Source organism: Pseudorasbora parva, chromosome 1 (assembly GCF_024679245.1).
Source record: "Pseudorasbora parva isolate DD20220531a chromosome 1, ASM2467924v1, whole genome shotgun sequence".
Classification (NCBI taxonomy): Eukaryota; Metazoa; Chordata; class Actinopteri; order Cypriniformes; family Gobionidae; genus Pseudorasbora; species Pseudorasbora parva.
Genome location: NC_090172.1, coordinates 48,396,307 through 48,417,593, shown reverse-complemented (window position 1 = coordinate 48,417,593; position 21,287 = coordinate 48,396,307). Strand labels below are relative to the sequence as shown.

The following is a 21,287-nucleotide window of genomic DNA, read 5'->3' as shown; positions in this document are numbered from 1 at the left end:
CGTTTCTGCTTAAGCATACTTACATTGTATGTAGGCTAATTATAGATTGTGCCTTCCAGCTGTTGGCACTGCAACACTGCACACTATCAGTATCACTATCACTATAACTATAACTATTATTTTTAGTGAATTCCCCTCTAAGATCTCATTTAGATGTTTGTTAATTTTTTTATTGATGTTTTTAGTTCACACACATTTTTCATAAATAGACATTACTTTCTTTGTCCAAACTTCACAAAACTTTGTGCAACTGACATTTTTGGGAAAAATATTTCACAACCAAACCAGGAAAAAAACACAGTATTTTCTACCAAAATACATACAAGCTAAATTTACATTTCTAAGAAGTTAAGGCTTTACAGTAATACATGACTCAAATCTTATCACTCCTCCCCCACCACAACAGCCAAATCATGCCCCCCTCCTCCTGGCTGGACTGGAGGCAAAGTCAACCTTACTCAGACGGTTTTCCTGGTAGGCCAATCTGTACCAGTCAGTTGTCCTAAAGGTCAGCGGGTCAAAGGTTACCAGAGAAAAGGTATCACTACTTTAACTTGCAGGAGTGATCAGACCTGGACCCCCATCACTGCAGTGTGTGAGAGTGAGTACAAGCATTCATTTTTTCACCTTTTACTGTATTTATTTGAATGAGTAACAATATCTTTAATATATAATTTATTTTAATGCCCAAAAGCATTTTGCACCAAATGTGAGTGAAATCCATCCCCAAATCGATCTCAAATTGTTCAGCACAAGCAGGATATCTTTGGGCCATATTTGAGAACATATTTCAGCTTCTCTAATAGTGCACCTCTCTATTCTATGATAAATCTGAACACGCACAACCCAAACATTTCTAAACCACATAATGTACACACAAAATGTATATTAACAAAATCTAGAACAAATAGACTTCCTGATATGACGAGCTGGAGATTAGTGTTATGAACCCATCATATTGAACAGTATGATGGGTTAAGACACTATGAACTTTGTCCCTTATCACTTCCTCTTAATGTTATCATGCTGACTTCTGATAACAACAGCTTGAGGAGTAGGATTTGATCAGTAACATTTGCTCCTCAGCATCACAATTAGTGCAAATTCCTTTGTAATGTAATGTAATTGCGGAAAGATTTATTAGACACAATTATTAGATTGTATATGGGTGCAAATGCTAATGGTGTCGAAGACAAATGTTCCAAACCCTAGTGAGCTTTCTACAGAGGCAGCTTTCGACACAAAAGCAGGTATCCTAATTATTCCTGAGATTCTGGTTTTGGCTCAGGATACATCATAGTTAGTTCAGTGAAAAATAAATCCAAGCTAGCATATGAGACGAGAGAAACGATTATTAAAATGATACTGAATTAATCAGCACTTTTCAGTATTGAGGGGAATATATGTAATCTAAAAATACATTTGTTTACCCAATATTTGTGTGTCTGTGTATTTTTATTTGATGGTTTTCCATTAGCATACGAACATGCTAACATCAAACTATATAACTGTATTAAAAACTATATTATTTCAATAGCTCACTAGGTTTTGGAACATGGCTTAGGTGTCACATTCATTGTAAGCTCTGCTTTCCCTTTCAGTCGGTCACGTTCGACGTACGTCAGAACTGAACCGACGAATGGGATCTTACTTTAGAGACCAATCCTACTTCGAGCATCTAACAACGAGCCAATGAAATTTGGCATGCGATCACGCATTCCACGCTCCGCCCCGCAGCGCGGGTATAAATAGGAAGTGGAATGGTAGATCAGCGCTTTCTACTTCGGAGCCGAGCAGTGCTTACTGTTTCCTACGAAGAGTGTCTGACTATGAGTCAAAGAGTGTTGAGTGAGAGAGTCTGCCAGTGCGGGTGATACGGCGCGTCAGTGAGAGACCGTCTGATCAGTGATCAAGCGATCTAAAGGAGCTTGTTGGTTCGCTGAGCGTTTCCCATACAAACTGTTGGCTCGCTGAGCGTTTCCTATACAAACTGTTGGTTCGCTGGGCGTTACACACACACAAATACACATCACTGAGAGCTCACACAGGCTTGCAGAACGAACTGTGTGGAGCCGCGGTCATCTCCCTGAGTGCTTCAGCACACTAAAAGAGCAGCTTTCCATTCACAAAAGAGCAACACGGTTTGACCCTGCGTCTTTTTCAAGATGTCATTCAAACCGTGTATTCCTGGTATGCAACTGTTTCCTGTCCTCTTGACGGCCACGAGCGCATGTGAGATTGCGATCGTGGGTGATTCATGTTCTGGTAAAGAATATGGTCACGTCGGCGCGTTGTTCGTCTCCCCCTTCTCATAAAGGGCTCGAGTGTTCAGCGCGCCGTGTGCCGTCGAGCGGCCGGCTGACAGCGGTGGTTGTCACGACAACCGGCGCGCGTCAGTCGGCGCTCTAGATGCGCGGTCGAGACTATGAAACCTCAGATGGGGTCGAGTCCCTTCGCCTATCCCCCGATCTAGTTCATTTCTAGTGTTACTGGAAAAGGGCTACTTTGGCTGATAAGCGCTGGTGGCCTGAGGATTACAGTGGGGATTCCCCGCCGGGTAAATCCCCTCGGGCCCCCACTCCTCTATCGCATCAAAAGCATGCTGAGACTCTGTTCGTGGGTGGTACGGATTCTCTCATGAGAACACGACCACGTCAGGGCATTGTTCGCCTTGCCTTCTTCATAGAGGCTTGAGCGCTCAGTGCGCTGTGTGCCGTTCTGACGGCCACGTTCACTGTCTCGCATGCCTGCTGGTAGTTGAAGGTGGAATCGCTGATCCTAAAGAGAAAAAGGGCTAGCGTTTCATTTTTGGCTCTGGCAGAGGACAGATGTCAATTGCTGCATCGGAGAGAGGGAAATATGGAGGGTCAAAAGGGCCAAAAATGAGACAAAAAAAAAAAAAAAAAAAAAAAGTATCATTGTTTTCCCTCTCTCACTGCCCTCTGCCCTGCACGCACGAGGGTAGTCCCAGCCCAGGGGTTGTGCAGGCAGGGGCGTGGGACTGGGGGGATAAAGGGTACTGAGTAACCAGGGCCCGAGGCAGGGGGGGGCCTTAGAAGTCAGTTTTCTATACATACACATACATGGTACGGGGGCCCAGCAAGATGGTTTGTACCCAGGGCCCAAAATTTGGTGCTACGCCCCTGTGTGCAGGAACTGCGTGCGGTGTTGGACCTCGCCCTATGGGCGACGAAAATCACTGCACGCTCCCTGGGTCAGGCGATGTCCACACTAGTGGTCCAGGAATAGGGGGCTAACCTGGCAGATATGCGCAAGAAAAGCCTGTCTGTCGGGCTGGCCTCCTCGGCGGCACCATCGAGAACTTTGCCCAGCAGTTCTTGGTGGCCCAAGAGCAGACGGAGGCGTTGCACCAGGGTGCCGACGACCAGCTGCTCGGTCGTCGGTCGCAGCGCCTCTGCCGGCTCGTCGCCGAGGGCATCCCCTCCTGCGTCCGCCTCCACCCTGCTAGAGCCGAGCAGCAGCCTCCACTGGAGGAGCAGGGTGCCGGACGCGAGGGACGCCCAACCCGTCCAGGGCCCGCTAACCGGCAGGCAAGCGCAAGGGGACGCGGCCCTGAGACGGGCCGGCTAGGGAGAACAGGAGCTGCTCGGGGGAGACGATGTTCGCATCCCTCCCCCACCCCCCCGGAGGAGGACCGGGGGGCCCTGACTGGTTTCGGTTCTGCCACTGGCTCTCCGGAGTCCAGCGGTACCCACATTTTAAGAGCAGTTTCCTCTCTCTCTGGGCCCCAAGAGGGTCAGGTTGGCAGTGTGCGACGCCCACGGGCCTTGTCACTCCTTTCCTACCCTCCCGTCGCCAGGGGGCAGTTGTGTGGGCCTCGAGGACGCCCCCGGGCCTTCTCACCCACACACTTCCTCTCTCGTGAGCACTCAGTCAACACTCCGGGCCGCCCACGGGCCTCCCGGGTCGGGGCTGAGTGCTTCACTTTCCTGCCTCCGGGCAGTGGGCAGCAGAGTGGGCTCAGAGGACGCCCCCGGGCCTTCTCACCCACTCTCTGTCCAAACCAGGAGTGCTCAGGCAACACTACGGGCCGCCTCCGGGCCTCCCGAGTCGGGCCAGAGTACTCCGCTTCGCTGCCCCACCCCGGGCACGTCTGTGGTGCCGTTGGTCCCGCTTGTACGGTCTCTGGGGGCCTGGCTAGGTCTCCCCAGGCCGTCTCGCTGGCTCATCCGTACCATCAGACTCGGCTACGCGATTCAGTTCGCACGCCGGCCACCCAAGTACAAGGGCATCCTCTTCACCTCCGTGCGAAGCAGCGGTGCTCAAGTCTTGCGGTCAGAGATCGAGGTCCTACTGGCGAAGGACGCGATCGAGCCGGTTCCTCCAGCCGATATGAAGACGGGGTTTTACAGCCCCTACTTCATTGTGCCCAAGAAAGGGGGTGGGTTACGGCCAATCCTGGACCTGCGAGTTCTGAATCGGGCCCTGCACAAGCTCCCGTTCAGGATGTTGACGCAGAAACGCATTTTCCAATGCATCCGTCCCCAGGATTGGTTTGCAGCGATCGACCTGAAGGACGCGTACTTCCATGTGTCTATTCTCCCTCGACACAGACCGTTCCTACGCTTTGCGTTCGAGGGGAAAGCATATCAGTACAAGGTCCTGCCCTTCGGGCTGTCCCTGTCGCCCCGCGTCTTTACGAAGGTCGCGGAGGCAGCCATTGTTCCACTCAGAGAACGCGGCGTTCGGATTCTCAACTACCTCGACGATTGGCTGATCCTAGCCCAGTCGAAGGACCAGTTGTGCGAACACAGGGACCTGGTGCTCAGTCACCTCAGCCAGTTGGGCCTTCGGGTCAACCGAGAGAAGAGCAAACTCTGTCCCACACAGAGGATCTCTTACCTCGGTATGGAGCTGGACTCGGTCAACCGGACGGCGCGCCTCACCGAGGAGCGAGTCCAGTCGGTGTTGAACTGCTTGAATATGTTCAAGAGCAGGACAGCGGTCCCACTGAAATTCTTTCAGAGGCTCTTGGGGCATATGGCATCTGCAGCCGCGGTCACGCCGCTCGGATTGCTTCATATGAGACCGCTTCAACGCTGGCTCAATGGCCGAGTCCCGAGGTGGGCGTGGCAGAGCGGTCAGTACCGGGTCCCAGTGACTCCTTACTGCCGCCAAACCTTCAGCCCGTGGTCCAGCACTTCGTTTCTCCGGGCCGGGGTGCCCCTAGAACAAGTGTCCAGGCATGCTGTGCTATTCACGGATGCCTCCACCACAGGCTGGGGGGCCACGTACAACGGGCATGCAGTTGCTGGTCTGTGGACGGGGCCGCAATTGCATTGGCATATCAATTGCCTCGAGTTACTGGCAGTACATCTGGCACTCCGCCGCCTCAAGGGGCCGCTGCGTGGCAAGCATGTACTGGTCCGTACGGACAGCACCACGGCCGTTGCGTACATCAACCGTCAGGGTGGTCTACGCTCCCGTCGTCTGCTCCAACTCGCCCGCCACCTCCTCCTGTGGAGTCAGAAGCAGCTGAGGTCGCTTCGGGCCATTCATGTCCCTGGTGTGCTGAACCAGACAGCCGACGAGCTCTCTCGTCAGCCGACACCTCCGGGAGAGTGGCGACTCCACCCCCAGGCGGTCCAGCTGATATGGGACCAGTTCGGAGCCGCACAGGTCGACCTGTTTGCCTCTCCGGACTCGACCCATTGCCAGTGGTACTATTCCCTGACCGGGGGTACCCTCGGCATAGATGCACTGGCGCACAGCTGGCCCCGGGACCTACGCAAGTATGCGTTTCCCCCAGTGAGCCTTCTTGCACAGACTCTGTGCAAGGTCAGGGAGGACGAGGAGCAGGTCTTGTTAGTTGCGCCGTATTGGCCCAACCGGACCTGGTTCCCAGAACTCACACTCCTCGCGACAGCCCCTCCTTGGCCGATTCCCCTGAGGAAGGACCTTCTTTCTCAGGGACGGGGCACACTATGGCACCCGCGTCCAGACCTCTGGAGTCTTCATGTCTGGTCCCTGGACGGGACGCGGAGGTTCTAGATGGACTACCACAAGCTGTCGTAGATACCATCGCTTCAGCTAGAGCCCCCTCTACGAGGCGCCTCTATGCTCTGAAGGGGAACCTGTTCGTTGAGTGGTGCGCTTCCCGCCGGGAAGACCCCCGAAGGTGTTCGATCAGTGTCGTGCTTTCCTTCCTGCAAGATGGGTTGGAGAGAAGGCTGTCTCCCTCCACCCTCAAGGTATATGCTGCAGCAATAGCAGTGTACCATGATGTAGTAGAAGGTAAGTCCGTGGGGAAGCACGACCTAGTCGTCAGGTTCCTCAGAGGTGCGAGGAGACTAAATCCTCCTCGTCCATCCTCGATACCCTCTTGGGACTTAGCTCTAGTGCTCCGAGCACTTCAGAGCCCTCCCTTCGAGCCTTTGGCGTCTTGTGAGTTGAAAATCTTGTCAATGAAGACAGTGCTCCTGAGGGCATTGGCCTCGATCAAGAGGGTAGGGGACCTGCATGCACTTTCGGTCAACGAATCGTGCCTAGAGTTCGGGCCGGGTAACTCTCACGTTGTCCTGAGACCCCGGCCCGGATATGTGCCCAAGGTTCCTACCACTCCCTTCCGGGATCAGGTGGTGAACCTGCAAGCGCTGCCTTCGGAGGAGGCAGACCCAGCCCTGGCTTTGTTGTGTCCGGTCCGCGCTCTTCGCGCTTACGTTGACCGGACCCAAAGCCTTTGGACCTCAGAGCAACTCTTCGTCTGTTACGGAGGCCAGCAGAAGGGAAAGGCTGTCTCCAAGCAGAGGTTAGCCCACTGGATAGTGGAGGCTATAGTCTTGGCCTACCAGTCCCAAGACGTGCCTTGCCCGTTCGGTGTAAGAGCTCACTCCACTCGGAGTGTTGCTTCTTCCTGGGCGCTGGCTCAAGGCGCCTCGCTGACAGACATATGTAGAGCTGCGGGCTGGGCGACACCTAACACGTTTGCTAGATTCTATAGCTTACGTGTAGAGCCGGTATCTTCCCGCATCCTCGCCCCCAGGGGCCAGGAGCGCTAAGTGCCCGTTCTAAGTGTCGGCTTGCGAAACGCCACTCCCGCCCTCTGGGCCGGATACGTGCGTCTATTGTCTCCAGTTGTGTTCCCCGGGAAACCGGCTAACCCTGTCGAGCTCCTCCGTCACCCCTCCGGTGTCAGACGTTGCGGACCGTCTGACGCCAGGCCTGCACCCGTATGCTTGTGAAACGTGGCTGTAGGCTGGGTTCCATATGTAGCGGTTCCCTCACGGCAACCCCATATGTGTATTCTTCCACGGTACCAGCTACCCTTCGGGCTAGCCCCGTGTCTTTCCCTCGACAGAGCCCGCTCTGTCGTCTCTGGGCGTGTTCTTTCCCCCCTTCAGTCAGGCTGGAACCACCCCAGAGACTGCCATATGTTGCACTACCCTGCCAGGTTAGTCCTTATGTGTATTCTGCCACCTCTCCTTCCCTGAAGGACGTGGCCCCGCAGCGTACCCTCTCTCTCAAGTACGAGGTAGGCACGCTTTCCCAGCGTTATCCAATAGTCATTCTGAGTGGGTCTTGCAGAAACAGCAGTGACTGTACTCCCTGCTTAGAGCCCTGACTTCCGTACCATACTAGACGGTGCAGTGCGCTCAAGCAGGACGCTGGAAGGGCCAGCATCCTGGCGTTTTCCATAGGGATCCCATTCGTCGGTTCAGTTCTGACGTACGTCGAACGTGACCGACTGAAAGGGAACGTCTCGGTTACGTATGTAACCCTCGTTCCCTGAAGGAGGGAACGGAGACGTACGTCCCGTCGCCAGATGCTGTGCTTCCGCTGGGAGTCCGGTCACCTTTCGGCTCCTCAGCAGAAAAAGCGCTGATCTACCATTCCACTTCCTATTTATACCCGCGCTGCGGGGCGGACCGTGGAATGCGTGATCGCATGCCAAATTTCATTGGCTCGTTGTTAGATGCTCGAAGTAGGATTGGTCTCTAAAGTAAGATCCCATTCGTCGGTTCAGTTCTGACGTACGTCTCCGTTCCCTCCTTCAGGGAACGAGGGTTACATACGTAACCGAGACGTTTCTCATTGCATGGAATCTCTATCGTACTATCTGTGTTTCGTTGGAATCTTTTACCTCTATTTGTTTCTGTCCCCACTGCTTCTGCATGCTATCATAGAAAAAATACAAGCTTTTTCTCTCACAGTTAGTTAATGTTTCTTTGTTGTGTGGTATTATTTGTGATATCTTGATCACTGGGCAATTTGCATGCTATAGCTCTGTAATATGACATCTATATGTATGTGGTAGATTGTGTGCACATTTACTGGTTATTGCCTGATTATTACTGGTTATTGCTTGAATCTGAACAGTATGTGTGTATATTCACTTTTCTCTCTGTGAGACACCTGTTGAATTTCACTCACTGCCTGTAGCCTTACTATTATCAGATGTGATAGGATATTATGATATCATCTCTCAGATGTGCATTTCGCATGCACCATCTCCTGTTTTGTGGATTTGTTTGTATGTTGCCAACACTTATTAGGCTTCCTGTTACATGACAAGATGTCAAATATTCTAAAATACATCTACTTAGAAAGACTGAAATGAGAGGACTTGAAAATGCCATTTTTAAGGCTCAAAAAGCTCTCTTTAGTTCTTCAATGGACTGCTCAGCTTGGCTGAGAATCTTCCTTTCTAACCTACTGGTGCGGTCCATTTTAATCACACACAGGGGTGTCCTGCGGCCCACCACTGTACGTGGCAAATGGGGTAGTCCGTGGGGCAGTGTTCCAGTTTGGAGATGTGGTGGTGTACTCATGTTACGCAGGCTACACCATGGAGGGTTCTAGCAGGAGTGTGTGCTTGGAGAATGGCACTTGGACCCCACCTCCTACCTGCAAAGGTAGCACAAGGACCTGCCCTTAAATCCCACTTGGATTTCTTCCTTGAGCCTTTTTCTGCATCTTTGCAATATCCTGTGATTCCTTTTGACTGGTCTTACACATTGACACAAACACAAGCACTGGGCACTTTAGATTTCTTTACAGCTAATGACTATTAAGCAACACTGCTAGTCAATGGCTTGAGATTTACTAGCGCTATTTGTGCATTTTTGGTGCCTCACTAAACTTATTCAAAAGAAGCTTCAATGTCCCATTCCCTACCAGTATATTATTGCAAATAGATGATATTTAATATGTTTGGGGCGGTAAGATTTTTTTTTTAAATTGAAAACGATAATGCTAACCAAGGCTGCATTTATTTGATCAAAATACAGTAAAAAATCTGAAAAAATTCAGAAATCAATCTAATATGCTGATTTGGTGCTCAAGAAACTTGAATGCCAGTATTATTATCACCAATGTTGAAAATAGTTCAATTGATTAATATGTTTGTGAAAACTGATACATTTTTTGTAAAGATTCATTGATGAAGATAAAGTTTGGGGGGGGAAATTGATCCCAAACTTTTTTTCTTTCTCTTTTTAAACGTTTAACACCTTTTGGATATAGTATTGCCTCAAGCTCCTTATCAAATTAATTCTATAATAATTATAATCTGGTTTTCAATAGGTGCTGTGCAATGATATAGAGTACATAATTTTGTGTCATAGATGTTACTTTATTTTAGCATAGCAAGAATGCTATATTGACATATACAGGGCCAGAATTAATTTTATAATAGCCATTGAAGAACAGCGTTGTCTCACAGAGATTATTGAGATGGGCTTTAATATGGATGTCACTCTTTTCAACAAGGCATGAATGATTCAGTATATATACAGCTTTGATTTTTGGCATGTTGATGTTTCAAGCCTCTCTTTTGGTCTTGGAGTCTTTGGCTCCGTTGCTTTTGGTTCTTGCAGAAATTAACAAGATAAGTGCAATTTCACAACGGTCTGAACATCTAACATATAATTCTTTGAATGCTGCATGTCTTTCCGTAGTGTTTTGGAATTCTGTAGGTGAGTGGCACTGTGTACAGTTTCTGCTTTTTTAAGATTGTGAGTGGCACTGTGTACAGTTTCTGCTTTTTTAAGATTGTGAGTGGCACTGTGTACAGTTTCTGCTTTTTTAAGATTGTGAGTGGCACTGTGTACAGTTTCTGCTTTTTTAAGATTGTGAGTGGCACTGTGTACAGTTTCTGCTTTTTTAAGATTGTGAGTGGCACTGTGTACAGTTTCTGCTTTTTTAAGATTGTGAGTGGCACTGTGTACAGTTTCTGCTTTTTTTAATAGATTGTTTCAGTTTCATCACTGTACCAATCATGTTGTGTTTGTGCAGCTGTGTGTTGGCTCCAATGTCAGAATGGAGGTGTGTGCCAAAGACCAAACACTTGCTCCTGTCCAGAGGGATGGATGGGCCGATTTTGCGAGGAGCGTAAGTACACACATAAATATGCACAATAAGAACAACAACAGCATACACAAACCGAGATTATTAATATTTCTACATAACAGCAGTCTATTCCTTTTGGCAGCATTTCACAGAACAGTAACATTGTGCATTACAACAGCTTCTTAAAAAGCATTGCAGTCATCCCACAAACCAAGCTGCATTCCTCTCTGTGGCTTCACTCCTTTATCAGTGTGAATATATGGGAAGTAGAAAGTGAGGTTAAAGAGAGGTTAAAAACAATATGTTGTCTTAAACTGAAATTGAAAGTTGACTATACTAATACTCATTATTCCCGTGTCTCTTAAAACCAAATGTCACACATTTTGTGTGCCTTTATATCTATTTTATTTTTTGCAGCGATCTGCATCCTACCATGTCTCAATGGAGGCCGCTGTGCCGCTCCATACCAGTGTGAATGTCCAGCAGGATGGACGGGCACTCGCTGCCACAATGGTAAGAGCGCGTGTTTGTGTGTGATAATGACTCATGATGGTTGATGGTAGAATATTAGTTAATTTATTACATAAATAATGATTAAATGGTTAGTTCACACAAAAATGAAAATGTGATGTTTATCTGCTTACAATGGTTGCAATGGTTGGAGTTAAAAATCCTCATTTGTGTTCTACTGAAGAAACAAACACACCTACATGTTGGATGCACTGGGAGTAAGCAGATAAACATCACAATTTCCTTTTTGCGTGAACTATCCCAGTGCATCCAACATGTAGGTGTGTTTGTTTCTTCAGTAGAACACAAATGAAGATTTTTAACTCCAACCGTTGCTGTGTGCCAGTCATATAATGGGGTGGATAGGTAACAATTCTATGAGAGCAAAACATACAAACAAAAAAACATGCTTAGACAACATGCACAAAAAGCCTGCTGCTTCTCACGACACATTGATTTGTTAAGACACGAACCGAACGGTTTCTGTGAGAAACTGAACAGTATTTTTTATTTTATTTTACCTCATATCCCGATGGGTCTCATCAAGTTTTTCCATCGGCAGTAACTTCCGTCTGACGAGGTCAAGCTGGTGCGATCGTACTGTTCAGTTTCTCACAGAAACCGATCGGTTCGTGTCTTAAGACATCAATGTGTCCTCACGAGCAGCAGGCTTTTTGTGCCTGTTGTCTAAGCATGTTTTTTTGTTTGTATGTTTTGCTCTCATAGAACTGTTACCTATTCAACCCATTATATGACTGGCACACAGCAATGGTTGGAGTTAAAAATCCTCATTTGTGTTCTACTGAAGAAACAAACACACCTACATGTTGGATGCACTGGGAGTAAGCAGATAAACATCACAATTTCCTTTTTGCGTGAACTATCCCTTTAATAGTAGGACTAGTTAACTAGTCAATGCAACCTCTCTAACGTGGCTCTTGTATGAGTAATTACAATTAATTATTTATCAGACACTTTCATCCAAAGCGACTCACAAATGAGAAGGACAATACAAATCTACAAACTTGAGAAAGTAGAAACATCATCTGCTTTTTTCAGTCCTGACATGTTGAGACAAATTCAACAATTAGTGATAACCTCACAGCATTTAATTACAGACGATTAATGAAGTGTAGAGAACATCTGCAATTTACCATAAGCTATCTGTGATCTTATATGTTGGCATAAGTCTTAGTTCAACTGCAAAAGTTGCTATTTAGGGAAATATCTCTCGCTGTTAACTAAAGACATTATGATAAACCAATTAAATTTAAGAGTTTAAATGTAGGGTGGAGTGATTATAGACACAGAAGGACCTCATGGTGGGATGGGACCGTGGCTCATTCTCCTGGGGTCATCCTGTGTCATGCTCATGTTGTTGCCAGGCAACACGTGACAACAGGCCACTGATATTGATATCCAGCACACCCCAGGATCTCAAACAATAAAACAAAACACAATTATTGAAAACGCATAGGGGCAGTTGACATGACATGTTGAGCAGTGACAGTAGTGTGATATGCACAACTTTGTCTAAAATGATTTCAAACAACAATAATTATAATTCTATGACGTTTTATGAATTTACATTATTTAAGAAACTTAATTGCATTGAATATTTATATTTTTAATAATGTCACACCTTACAACAATTTAAGTGAACTGCAAAATTCGAATCAGAATTGGGATTCATGCTCACATTAATGTCACAAAAGTTAATTTTAATTAAAAATGTATATTAATTCATGCTTATTTGTAACTTAATAATAATTTGTATTATTTTATTTATTTAAACTGATTTTATTTGTCACAATTTAAGTCAGTGTCCTGTTTTGTATATTGGACTTTGACTGTCTAATTGCTGAAACCGCTACTTTTCTCAACACAGAAAGTTTTTATTTATCATATTGATGTGTATTGATGCATTTACTTTCACAATACCAACTCCATAATGAGTGACTTATAAAGGACAGGAAAACATTTACAATTCCACACAGGTTATATTTTAACACCCATTATATTTCATTTACCAATGAAAATGTATTAGATTTATTGAGAACACCACCAGCAGAACTGTATTTTGTGTCCATTTAATGGCTTTTAAAGCTTTAGTACCAAGACAAACAAACCTATTTGCTGAGTTGTTGATATGCATTAAAGCTGTAAATTTTGATGATTTTGCAGACTCGCGCACAATGTCAATCACACATGGGTCAATAATTTGGGGCTTACCAGCAGGGTCAGGCTAACGGGAATTGAATCTGCCTACAGCAGAAACATTTCTTTCACCAGTGCACACAGTCACAGACGCACACCACTCTCTACTGATAGACACAGCACACAGTGAATAAAGCACCACCACCGTTAGAAAGAAAGAGCCGGCCTCCCTGCCTTTGGCACCCAGACCCTGTAACACAAAACAAACTGGATAAAAATGTCACAAGTATACATAGAAATATTAGAGAGAAGAGACTGTATTGCTGGATTGACAAAAAAAATCAAGTTAAATGAAAATAGAGAGAAAATAATGGTGTAAGAAAAACAATATTACCACTATAATCTTTCAATAGCAACTAAATCAAAATGAAAACAAATGGCAAAAACAGAAACAAATCCAACACAAAAGGTTAACAAATTGAAATCAACAAAACAAAATACCAAAAGTTATATAAAATAGAAAACCAAAAAAAGAAACCAGGGATAGTACACCTGGCCAAATGTAAACAAAGAAAATAGAAATCAACTGAATAGTTGAAAATACAAATTCAAACAAAACAAAATACCACTCCAAGCCAAATATAAATGAAATAAGTTCAGCAAAGCAAAAGAAACAACCTAATAATTAAATCAAAGAAAAAAAAGAATATAAAAGGGGAAAATCCGCACAAACAAAACAGCAATGCTATCCGTGGACAGGACGTGAGACACGCCCAAACTACCGGTCAATACTCCCGGTGTTTTGGGGGAGAACACCAATGATGAAATGCGCACATAATCGAGGGCATACACACAACAACGGCAGCCACAAGAGTAGTATGAGACCCACGAGTGACTGGAAAACTCAAGTCATGCAGGAAGGGCAATGAAGCAGTCGGAGCTCACTATTAAGCAGAAGCATGCAGCCAGCGAGGAAGGGCAGTCAAGCAGTCGGGGCTCACTTTCTCTAGTGTAGTGTCCACATCTGATGCCGGAAGCAGCAGCAACACAGCGTTCGCAACGCCTTAGTGACGTTGACAGTGACGTAATTCTAAGGCACATATCTAACGCCTTTTATATCACCATAGTGACAGATAATTGGCTTAGGACCCATATCTAATTATTTGGGAAGGCTTCCCCACTACATATATATATATATATATATATATATATATATATATATATATATATATATATATATATATATATATATATATATATATATATATATATATATATATATATATATATATATATATATATATACACATATATATATATATATATACACATATATATATATATATATATATATATATTTTTTTTTTTTTTTCTTAAATATATACATGCATGCGTTTGTATATATATATATATATATATATATATATATATATATATATATATATATATATATATATACATACACACACACACACACACACACACACACACACACACACACACACACACACACACACACACACACACACGTGTTGCATGCTTTGGTACACCATGGTAAACATAAAAAAAAAAGTTTTATTAGGTTCTTTAAAGCTTTCGTTTTTTTTTTTATAATGCAGTACTTGTTGTTGCAACACATTTATAAAGTATAAACATATGCACTTGATTAGTATGGAATTATTGGTTAATGGGAGTATTTTGTCTGTTCTTAGCGGTGTGTTCTATGCCCTGTTTGAATGGAGGAAGGTGTATCCGACCCAACAGGTGTCATTGCAGTCAAGGATGGGGAGGATATGACTGCTCTAGGTAGGCCAAAAATAAATAACATGTGTTGTATTTACATTAATACATGCACATTGCATAGAACATTGTAATATTTGATGACCTTTTGACACATTGTAATGTAATGTAGCCCATGTTTTTCATCTGGCATATTACAATTGATTGTGAAAGACAAGTAAAGAAACAAGTAGGGAAATAAAGATAAGAATCAGCCTTTTCTGAATCCTGTTTGTCAGGATGTGAAGCCTCTGACACACCTAGTTTTATGATAGTGTATCTCTTACAATAAACGTGCATTTCTCAGAGTTGGCAGAGGGATAGGAAAGAGAGACTGCTGCCATTTCTTTTGCAATTCATTCTTTTAAGTAATTTGCTCCTTTCCTATCTTTATTTCACTGATTCAGTGCCAATGTCAAAAGTTTATTGAGCAAATACAGCCTCTCACTAAAGTACTATTGATCTGATGGTTTTACTTTAGTGTTTCCAGCCAACCAACTTGATATCTGCATCCCTCAGCTAATTAGATGCTGCAGTCGTCATTGCTGATTAGAGTGATTTCCAATTAGATTTACGTGACAGTTGGTCAATCTAAGAAACAACTGAGCGTAAAAGCCATTTTCAAAGTCCATCTGTCTGATATGTAAAAGCAGAATGTGCCAATACCTCAAGCAAATATTGTTTGAATTATTGATTAGACATTATGGTTATAATATGCATTTCAAAAAGTGCTTTAATGTTCTGCAGCTGATCTTTTTATTATATATCATTGTCTTTCAGAAAAAGAAAATCTGGATACTTTCATTTTTAATGTGCCACGCTACAAGAGTTTGAGTCTGAATGTGTTGGAACAAGATGGCTTAATGTCAGAAACTTGTACACAACACATTTCCTCTTTCCCTCCGAAAGTCCTAAGTGGTTTTGTAAATTAAAGCTGTATTTTTTCATGTAGAAAATGAAACAGTATTAAATATATGCTGCTGCTATATACATGAACTTGTATGATGTGTAAAAATGTTGATGTGATTGTCCAATGTACATGTATATAAACTATTCTTTTCATGTTTTTATTAAAACGGAAAACACAACTATATGAAAACCAACTGTAATAATTCTCATTCCTGCAGTTAATGATGAAGAATTCTCAATTAAACTTTCAGTTTGTTTTACTTGCCTGTCTGGTATGACTAAAACATTTGACTTGTTATATTGGCATACCCAGCACAACACAAGAACATTGTAAAATTCAACTTTTCATTTCTTTTTATTCTTTTAAATTCATACAAAGCCTAAATAAAATACATTGGAGACAGCCATTGTAGAAGGCCAAAATATTTAACAAAAAAGTATTTGAGGAAAGTATTACCATAGTTTCAGTATATAAAAAAAAATAAAACACAATATAAAAGTAGCTGTCATTGAATTAGAGGATGAGAAGGATGTTTTTGTACTTTATTTAGCTACAAATGGTTTGTTTGTGTTTTTATGTTTCTTCATTTATGCATTATGATCTTCTCTTCCAGCTTAGATTGGTTTGACCCAGAAAATTCATCAATCTGCAAAACATTTGTTGAATCTTGGTTAGAGGGAACAAACAGGTTAAACTGCCAAAATCAGAGAGACGGTGTTAACATTAAGTGACATGGCATCTGACGCACAGGAGCCAATGGCACATGTCGCGACACACGCAGTGGCACTTCCGGTTCTCATTGGCATATGTCAGTGGATAGTGACAAGTGTCGCGACACACGCAGTGGCACTTCCGGTTCTCATTGGCATATGTCAGTGGATAGTGACATGTGTCACTGACACTGTCACGAAATGCTGACACTGGCAGTGACACTGAGTCGCGGAACATGTCGCTGTATGTGACACTCACTGGCAGATGAGCTGAACAACTATACTCACGTAATTGTGGCACAAAAGCCAAAATAAATATCCTATTTTCATGACTTTTTTTCCCTCTTAAATAAATGTTAATCTAACTTGTTAAATTTAGTAATATGTGTTAGTTTGTGACAAGCAGTATCTGAGTGTCATGTGCCACTGAATGATTTATGCAATGCCAATATAATTAGTTGTGAAATATTAAAGCCATGACTGAGTAGGCCTAAGTATGCAAAAAATAAATTTGATAAAGTATTTACAAATTTGCCTTAACATATCAGACTCTGATACTATCAGATACTGTTTTTGCTACCGTCAAACTTGCAAACAAAATGTCAAATAGACCACCCGTTGATGTTCCTCAACTGTCTTAAGTTATGGTGTATCTTTGCGGTGGCTATACTGACACCTAGAGGAGAGCGTGCAGCATGATGCAAAATTAAAGCTTTACTACAGTAACGGATGCGACTGTAAATGCGATATTTGTAGTGACTTATGATGGTTTGTACGTGTTTTCTAGGACGTGCAGTTTGTGTGATCAACAACATTGGCACCAATATTGGCATTGCATAAATCATTCAGTGGCACATGCCACTCAGATACTGCTTGTCACAAACTAACACATATTACTAAATTTAACAAGTTAGATTAACATTTATTTAAGAGGGGAATTAAAGTCACGAAAATAGGATATTTATTTTGGCTTTTGTGCCACAATTACGTGAGTATAGTTGTTCAGCTCATCTGCCAGTGAGTGTCACATACAGCGACATGTTCCGCGACTCAGTGTCACTGCCAGTGTCAGTGTTTCGTGACAGTGTCGCGACGTGTGCCATTGGCTCCTGTGCGTCAGATGCCATGTCACTTAATGTTAATACTGCTACTGGAAAATCAGTTTATAAAACCAGAAAAAAACTCCTGGAATTATGTACCTTCTTTCCATTCTTGTAGAAATGGAATGTTGGCATACATTTAATGTCACAGAAAGAGGCCACATCCTAGAACAGAGAAAGAGGAAGTGGATGTCAGGGTTCAATAGGTTTATTCAGTCTGCCCTTTCATGATGAATATCAATGTGGTGTGACAGGCAGCGGGGCGACGGACCGCGAGAGCGGGCCGGTGATTAATGTTGATGAGTGCCAGCTGCGTGGCACACCGGTCTCGTCTCGCGGCCATGTGACGGAAGCATATAAGGAGGAGCAAGGGCTGCGGAAGACGAGAGAGGACCAGGCCTGGAGTTTATGTTTAGTTTTGTTTTACGTGTGTTTGTGTTAGTGGGCAGTCGTCCGTGAGGGGCTGCCCACGTTTTATTTTGTGTGTTTGCGGGCAGACGTCCGTGAGGGGCTGCCCACGTTTTATTTTGTGTGTTTGCGGGCAGACGTCCGTGAGGGGCTGCCCGCGGTTTTACTTTCGTTTTGTTTATTTATTTGTATATTAAAGTTGTTGTTCGCCGGTTCCCGCCTCCTTCCTCCCGGGTTTCGGCACCACTGTAATACGGTTCGTAGATGGGAAGGAAGGAGGCGGGAACCGGCGAACGTTCAACAACATTTATTTCAAAATAAATAAACAAAACGAAAGTAAAACCGCGGGCAGCCCCTCACGGATGACTGCCCACAAACACATAAAATAAAACGTGGGCAGCCCCTCACGGACAACTGCCCACTAACACAAACACACGTAAAACAAAACTAAACATAAACTCCAGGCCTGGTCCTCTCTCGTCTTCCGCAGCCCTTCCTCCTCCTTTTATGCTCCCGTCACATGGCCGCGAGACGAGACCGGTGTGCCACGCAGCTGGCACTCGTCAACATTAATCACCGGCCCGCTCTTGCGGTCCCTCGCCCCGCTGCCTGTCACACCACAATCAATAATATTTTTTATTTAATATTATGCTTTGCTAGTCTTAGTACTTTTGCAAGAGATCTTTAGGGCTGAAATTACATCCATGACACAATAGCTGTCCTTTAAATGCTTATGAAAATGCTTTGTTTCATATTCAAATCATCTCAATTTATATTTTCCACCGATCGTAAGTTCAGTCACAAAAAGGATTGTGGGATGTGTGGATTGTTATCAAAATCTTCAAACGCTTTGCTTGCACTTGCCATCTGTACCTTGATTTAAATGTCAGTCAGAAAGCGTGACATTTTAACAAATCGCAAGCATGTATAAAGAATTCAGCTTTCAAACACAGACACACACATCCCGTAATCTGCTTTGCAACACAGCATTGTCATAATAGCTAGTGTTTGTAACCATAACAACACGAGGAACCATACGAATTGTCCCATTCTGGCAGTGTCTCAATCTACCTCTAATAAAACTGAATGAAAGCCAATATCCTGTCTCAGCACTATCCTGTGAATCAAATAACACACTATCAGCAAGTCGATCTGGAAACAGCAACCAGGGATCTTCTAAATGTGTTTGGGTCTTTTACAAAAGGTTAGGCTGTATCCTTATGCTAGCATCCAAATACACTTATATTACACCAGACATTACACCACTTTTGAGTGTATTCATCAGAGAAAAAAGACACCAGGTGACTAACCTGTGCATCATCCACATCCACCTTTAGAAACACCACATTTTTGTTCTCTTCTTTTTCAGACAGCGCCTGTGGAGGGAAAAAAAGGCGGTGGTAAAAAGCAAACCACAAAGCGTTTCCTTTGAGCTTTAAAATTTCGCTCCTTCCTTTTCATCTGTGAAATTTGCATATTCTTTCTTTCAATTCCTAAACCAGGTACATTAATGTAATTTATGGGTATTGAATTAAAGTAAAAATTAAACAGCCAGTTAATGTTTTTATGTACTTTGCCCATGAGGCTAAGGTTATTTTTTCCTTGTGGTTGATTCTCAAGTACACCAAAATCTAAATCTAAATCTAAAAATCTAAATCTAAAGCAATGTTATTGGCAATTTTTCAGGCTCTTTTATCCCTCTCTTCTTCCTTTATCGGGACTGCCTCTCATTTGCATTATGTGAATGAGTCATAATTTAATTCTTAAGGAAGCTTCTCCAACGGTTGCCCGACAACAAAGCACAACAACAGGGCCACTCCCTGAAGCTTCCGGAGGCCTCTATAGAATAAACATTAGAATCATGACAACTCCAGATGTCACTCTGAATCTCAGACATGGTAACATATTCATTGGTGTATAAAAGCTCACTTTAAAGATTGGAGATATGATCTGGCAGGGCCCACACCATGTGGCTGTGAAGTCCACCACCACCAACTTGTTCCCGGCATTTTTCAGAGCATTGTCGAAGGCAGGCTACAAAAAAGAGAAAGGAAGGAAAAGTTAATTTAATTTCCAAACTAACATGACACATTCCTTTCTGCTGAGGTTCACTGAAATGCACGATGAGTCATAATGCTGTGGATTAAGCAGTGAATTACACTTAGTTAACAAAGAAACTACTACTTTAGCACTTTGGGATTGTTTTTAACTATGAAAAGGGCTTTACAAATAAAATATATTATTATTATTATTACTATATGGTAAATTAATATTAATCTAAAACATTTTGATGATGTATGTATATTGTATAGATTTTTTTCACAGCTTTTTAAGCTGCATCATAGAGCAATTTAATGTAAATCATGTTTGAGTTGGATTTATAATGAACCAGTTGACAGTTGGTGAAGAACAAAGACTGCGCATTAGCTAGGTGTTTTGCTTTTTTGTGTTTTTAAATAATTTAGGAAGCCAGTGTTCGCTTATATTGTTATATTACAATGCTATCACATTTTGAGCAGGGAATTTGCTTATTTTGTTGTAAACAAAAACTGTGGATACCGCGGACGTCACGTTTTTGACACGCCCCCAACTCGAACATCTGGGCTGATCTGGGCTCAAAGAAAATCTCGAGCTTCCCACTGGTATTTCCTAGTTGTGGCATTCTTGTGCGTTCAACTTGTAAATGCGATCTTTCCGGCACAAAATAAAAGAGAAATAAAAAATAAAAGAGACGACGCCATGACGTAATTACGTGACGACAAAAAGAACCGCTGAATCGATCTTAGAAATGAACTCTTAAAAAAAAGAAATGAACTCTTTGAAAGAGCCGGTTTGCTTAAATTAGTCAGATCTCCCATGACGACTGTTTACACACGCCAGTACTTTCTCACTGAGAAACACTTATTAAATAATACGTTTTAACTGAAAACAATTGCACTTCTGCTTTCACTTTCCATTATTGCATTTTGCTTTGTGGTTCTACAGAAAACAAAACATAATGGTTACCACCCAGCTATGTAGGCTACATGCACAGTTTCGTAAAAAATGTCATGCTCTCGTCAATTTATTTACATAGATCACAAAAAAAGTTATTAATAACTTATTCAGATATATTTTATTCATGTACATCAGCAGTCAAGCATAATTACATTATCTATAAATAATTACAGTCAAAATTAAGGAAGCAGCTAAAACACTGGTGTTCCTACCTTATCCTCAATTATGACAACCATTTTGATGTAGCTATGTCTTCTAATGGACTAATGGATGTTCCGAAAGCTCCTGCTTCCTTGACAGAGAGTGGTAGCAAGCATCAAGAGCCGTATAAAAACACTGTCACGTTAACCCGCCTTCCATGAAGACAACGAACCAATCACGGAATTCTAAGGTCCTATCCCCGCCTAC

The 21,287-nt window shown here is 43.4% G+C and overlaps 2 protein-coding genes across 3 annotated transcripts in view; one reads left to right on the top strand and one right to left on the bottom strand.

The window, feature by feature from the left end:
• The window catches only part of svep1 (sushi, von Willebrand factor type A, EGF and pentraxin domain containing 1), a 105,071-nt gene extending 89,148 nt beyond the window's left edge, over nucleotides 1-15,923 (top strand). Inside the window, exons 44-49 of one of the 2 annotated variants that reach the window (XM_067443952.1) lie at nucleotides 407-601; nucleotides 8,703-8,873; nucleotides 10,255-10,350; nucleotides 10,726-10,821; nucleotides 14,688-14,781; nucleotides 15,535-15,923. In XM_067443952.1, coding sequence (XP_067300053.1) covers nucleotides 407-601; nucleotides 8,703-8,873; nucleotides 10,255-10,350; nucleotides 10,726-10,821; nucleotides 14,688-14,781; nucleotides 15,535-15,565 — 683 coding nt within the window. In that variant the 3' untranslated portion in view covers nucleotides 15,566-15,923. The remainder of the gene's footprint in view (nucleotides 1-406; nucleotides 602-8,702; nucleotides 8,874-10,254; nucleotides 10,351-10,725; nucleotides 10,822-14,687; nucleotides 14,782-15,534) is intronic. The other variant, XM_067443961.1, reaches the window with a different exon arrangement.
• A 76-nt stretch (nucleotides 15,924-15,999) lies between these two features.
• On the bottom strand, nucleotides 16,000-21,240 carry txnb (thioredoxin b). The gene is made up of 5 exons (XM_067444043.1): nucleotides 21,092-21,240; nucleotides 19,812-19,916; nucleotides 19,193-19,258; nucleotides 17,574-17,639; nucleotides 16,000-16,310 (listed from the first exon to the last, which is right to left on the bottom strand). The coding sequence occupies exons 1-5, from the start codon at nucleotides 21,113-21,115 to the stop codon at nucleotides 16,248-16,250; spliced, it is 324 nt and encodes a 107-aa protein (XP_067300144.1). The 5' UTR covers nucleotides 21,116-21,240; the 3' UTR covers nucleotides 16,000-16,247.
• Between the last annotated feature and the right edge of the window lie 47 nt (nucleotides 21,241-21,287).

Bases quoted from the DNA above. Each gene is read 5' to 3' on its own strand.
- txnb (XM_067444043.1), bottom strand. From the start codon at position 21,115: ATGGTTGTCATAATTGAGGATAAG. The intron at 19,917-21,091 runs GTAGGAACACCA...TCTTTTTTGTAG, and splicing joins TTGTCATAATTGAGGATAAG to CCTGCCTTCGACAATGCTCT. The intron at 19,259-19,811 runs GTGAGCTTTTAT...TTCCCTCCACAG, and splicing joins TCATATCTCCAATCTTTAAA to GCGCTGTCTGAAAAAGAAGA.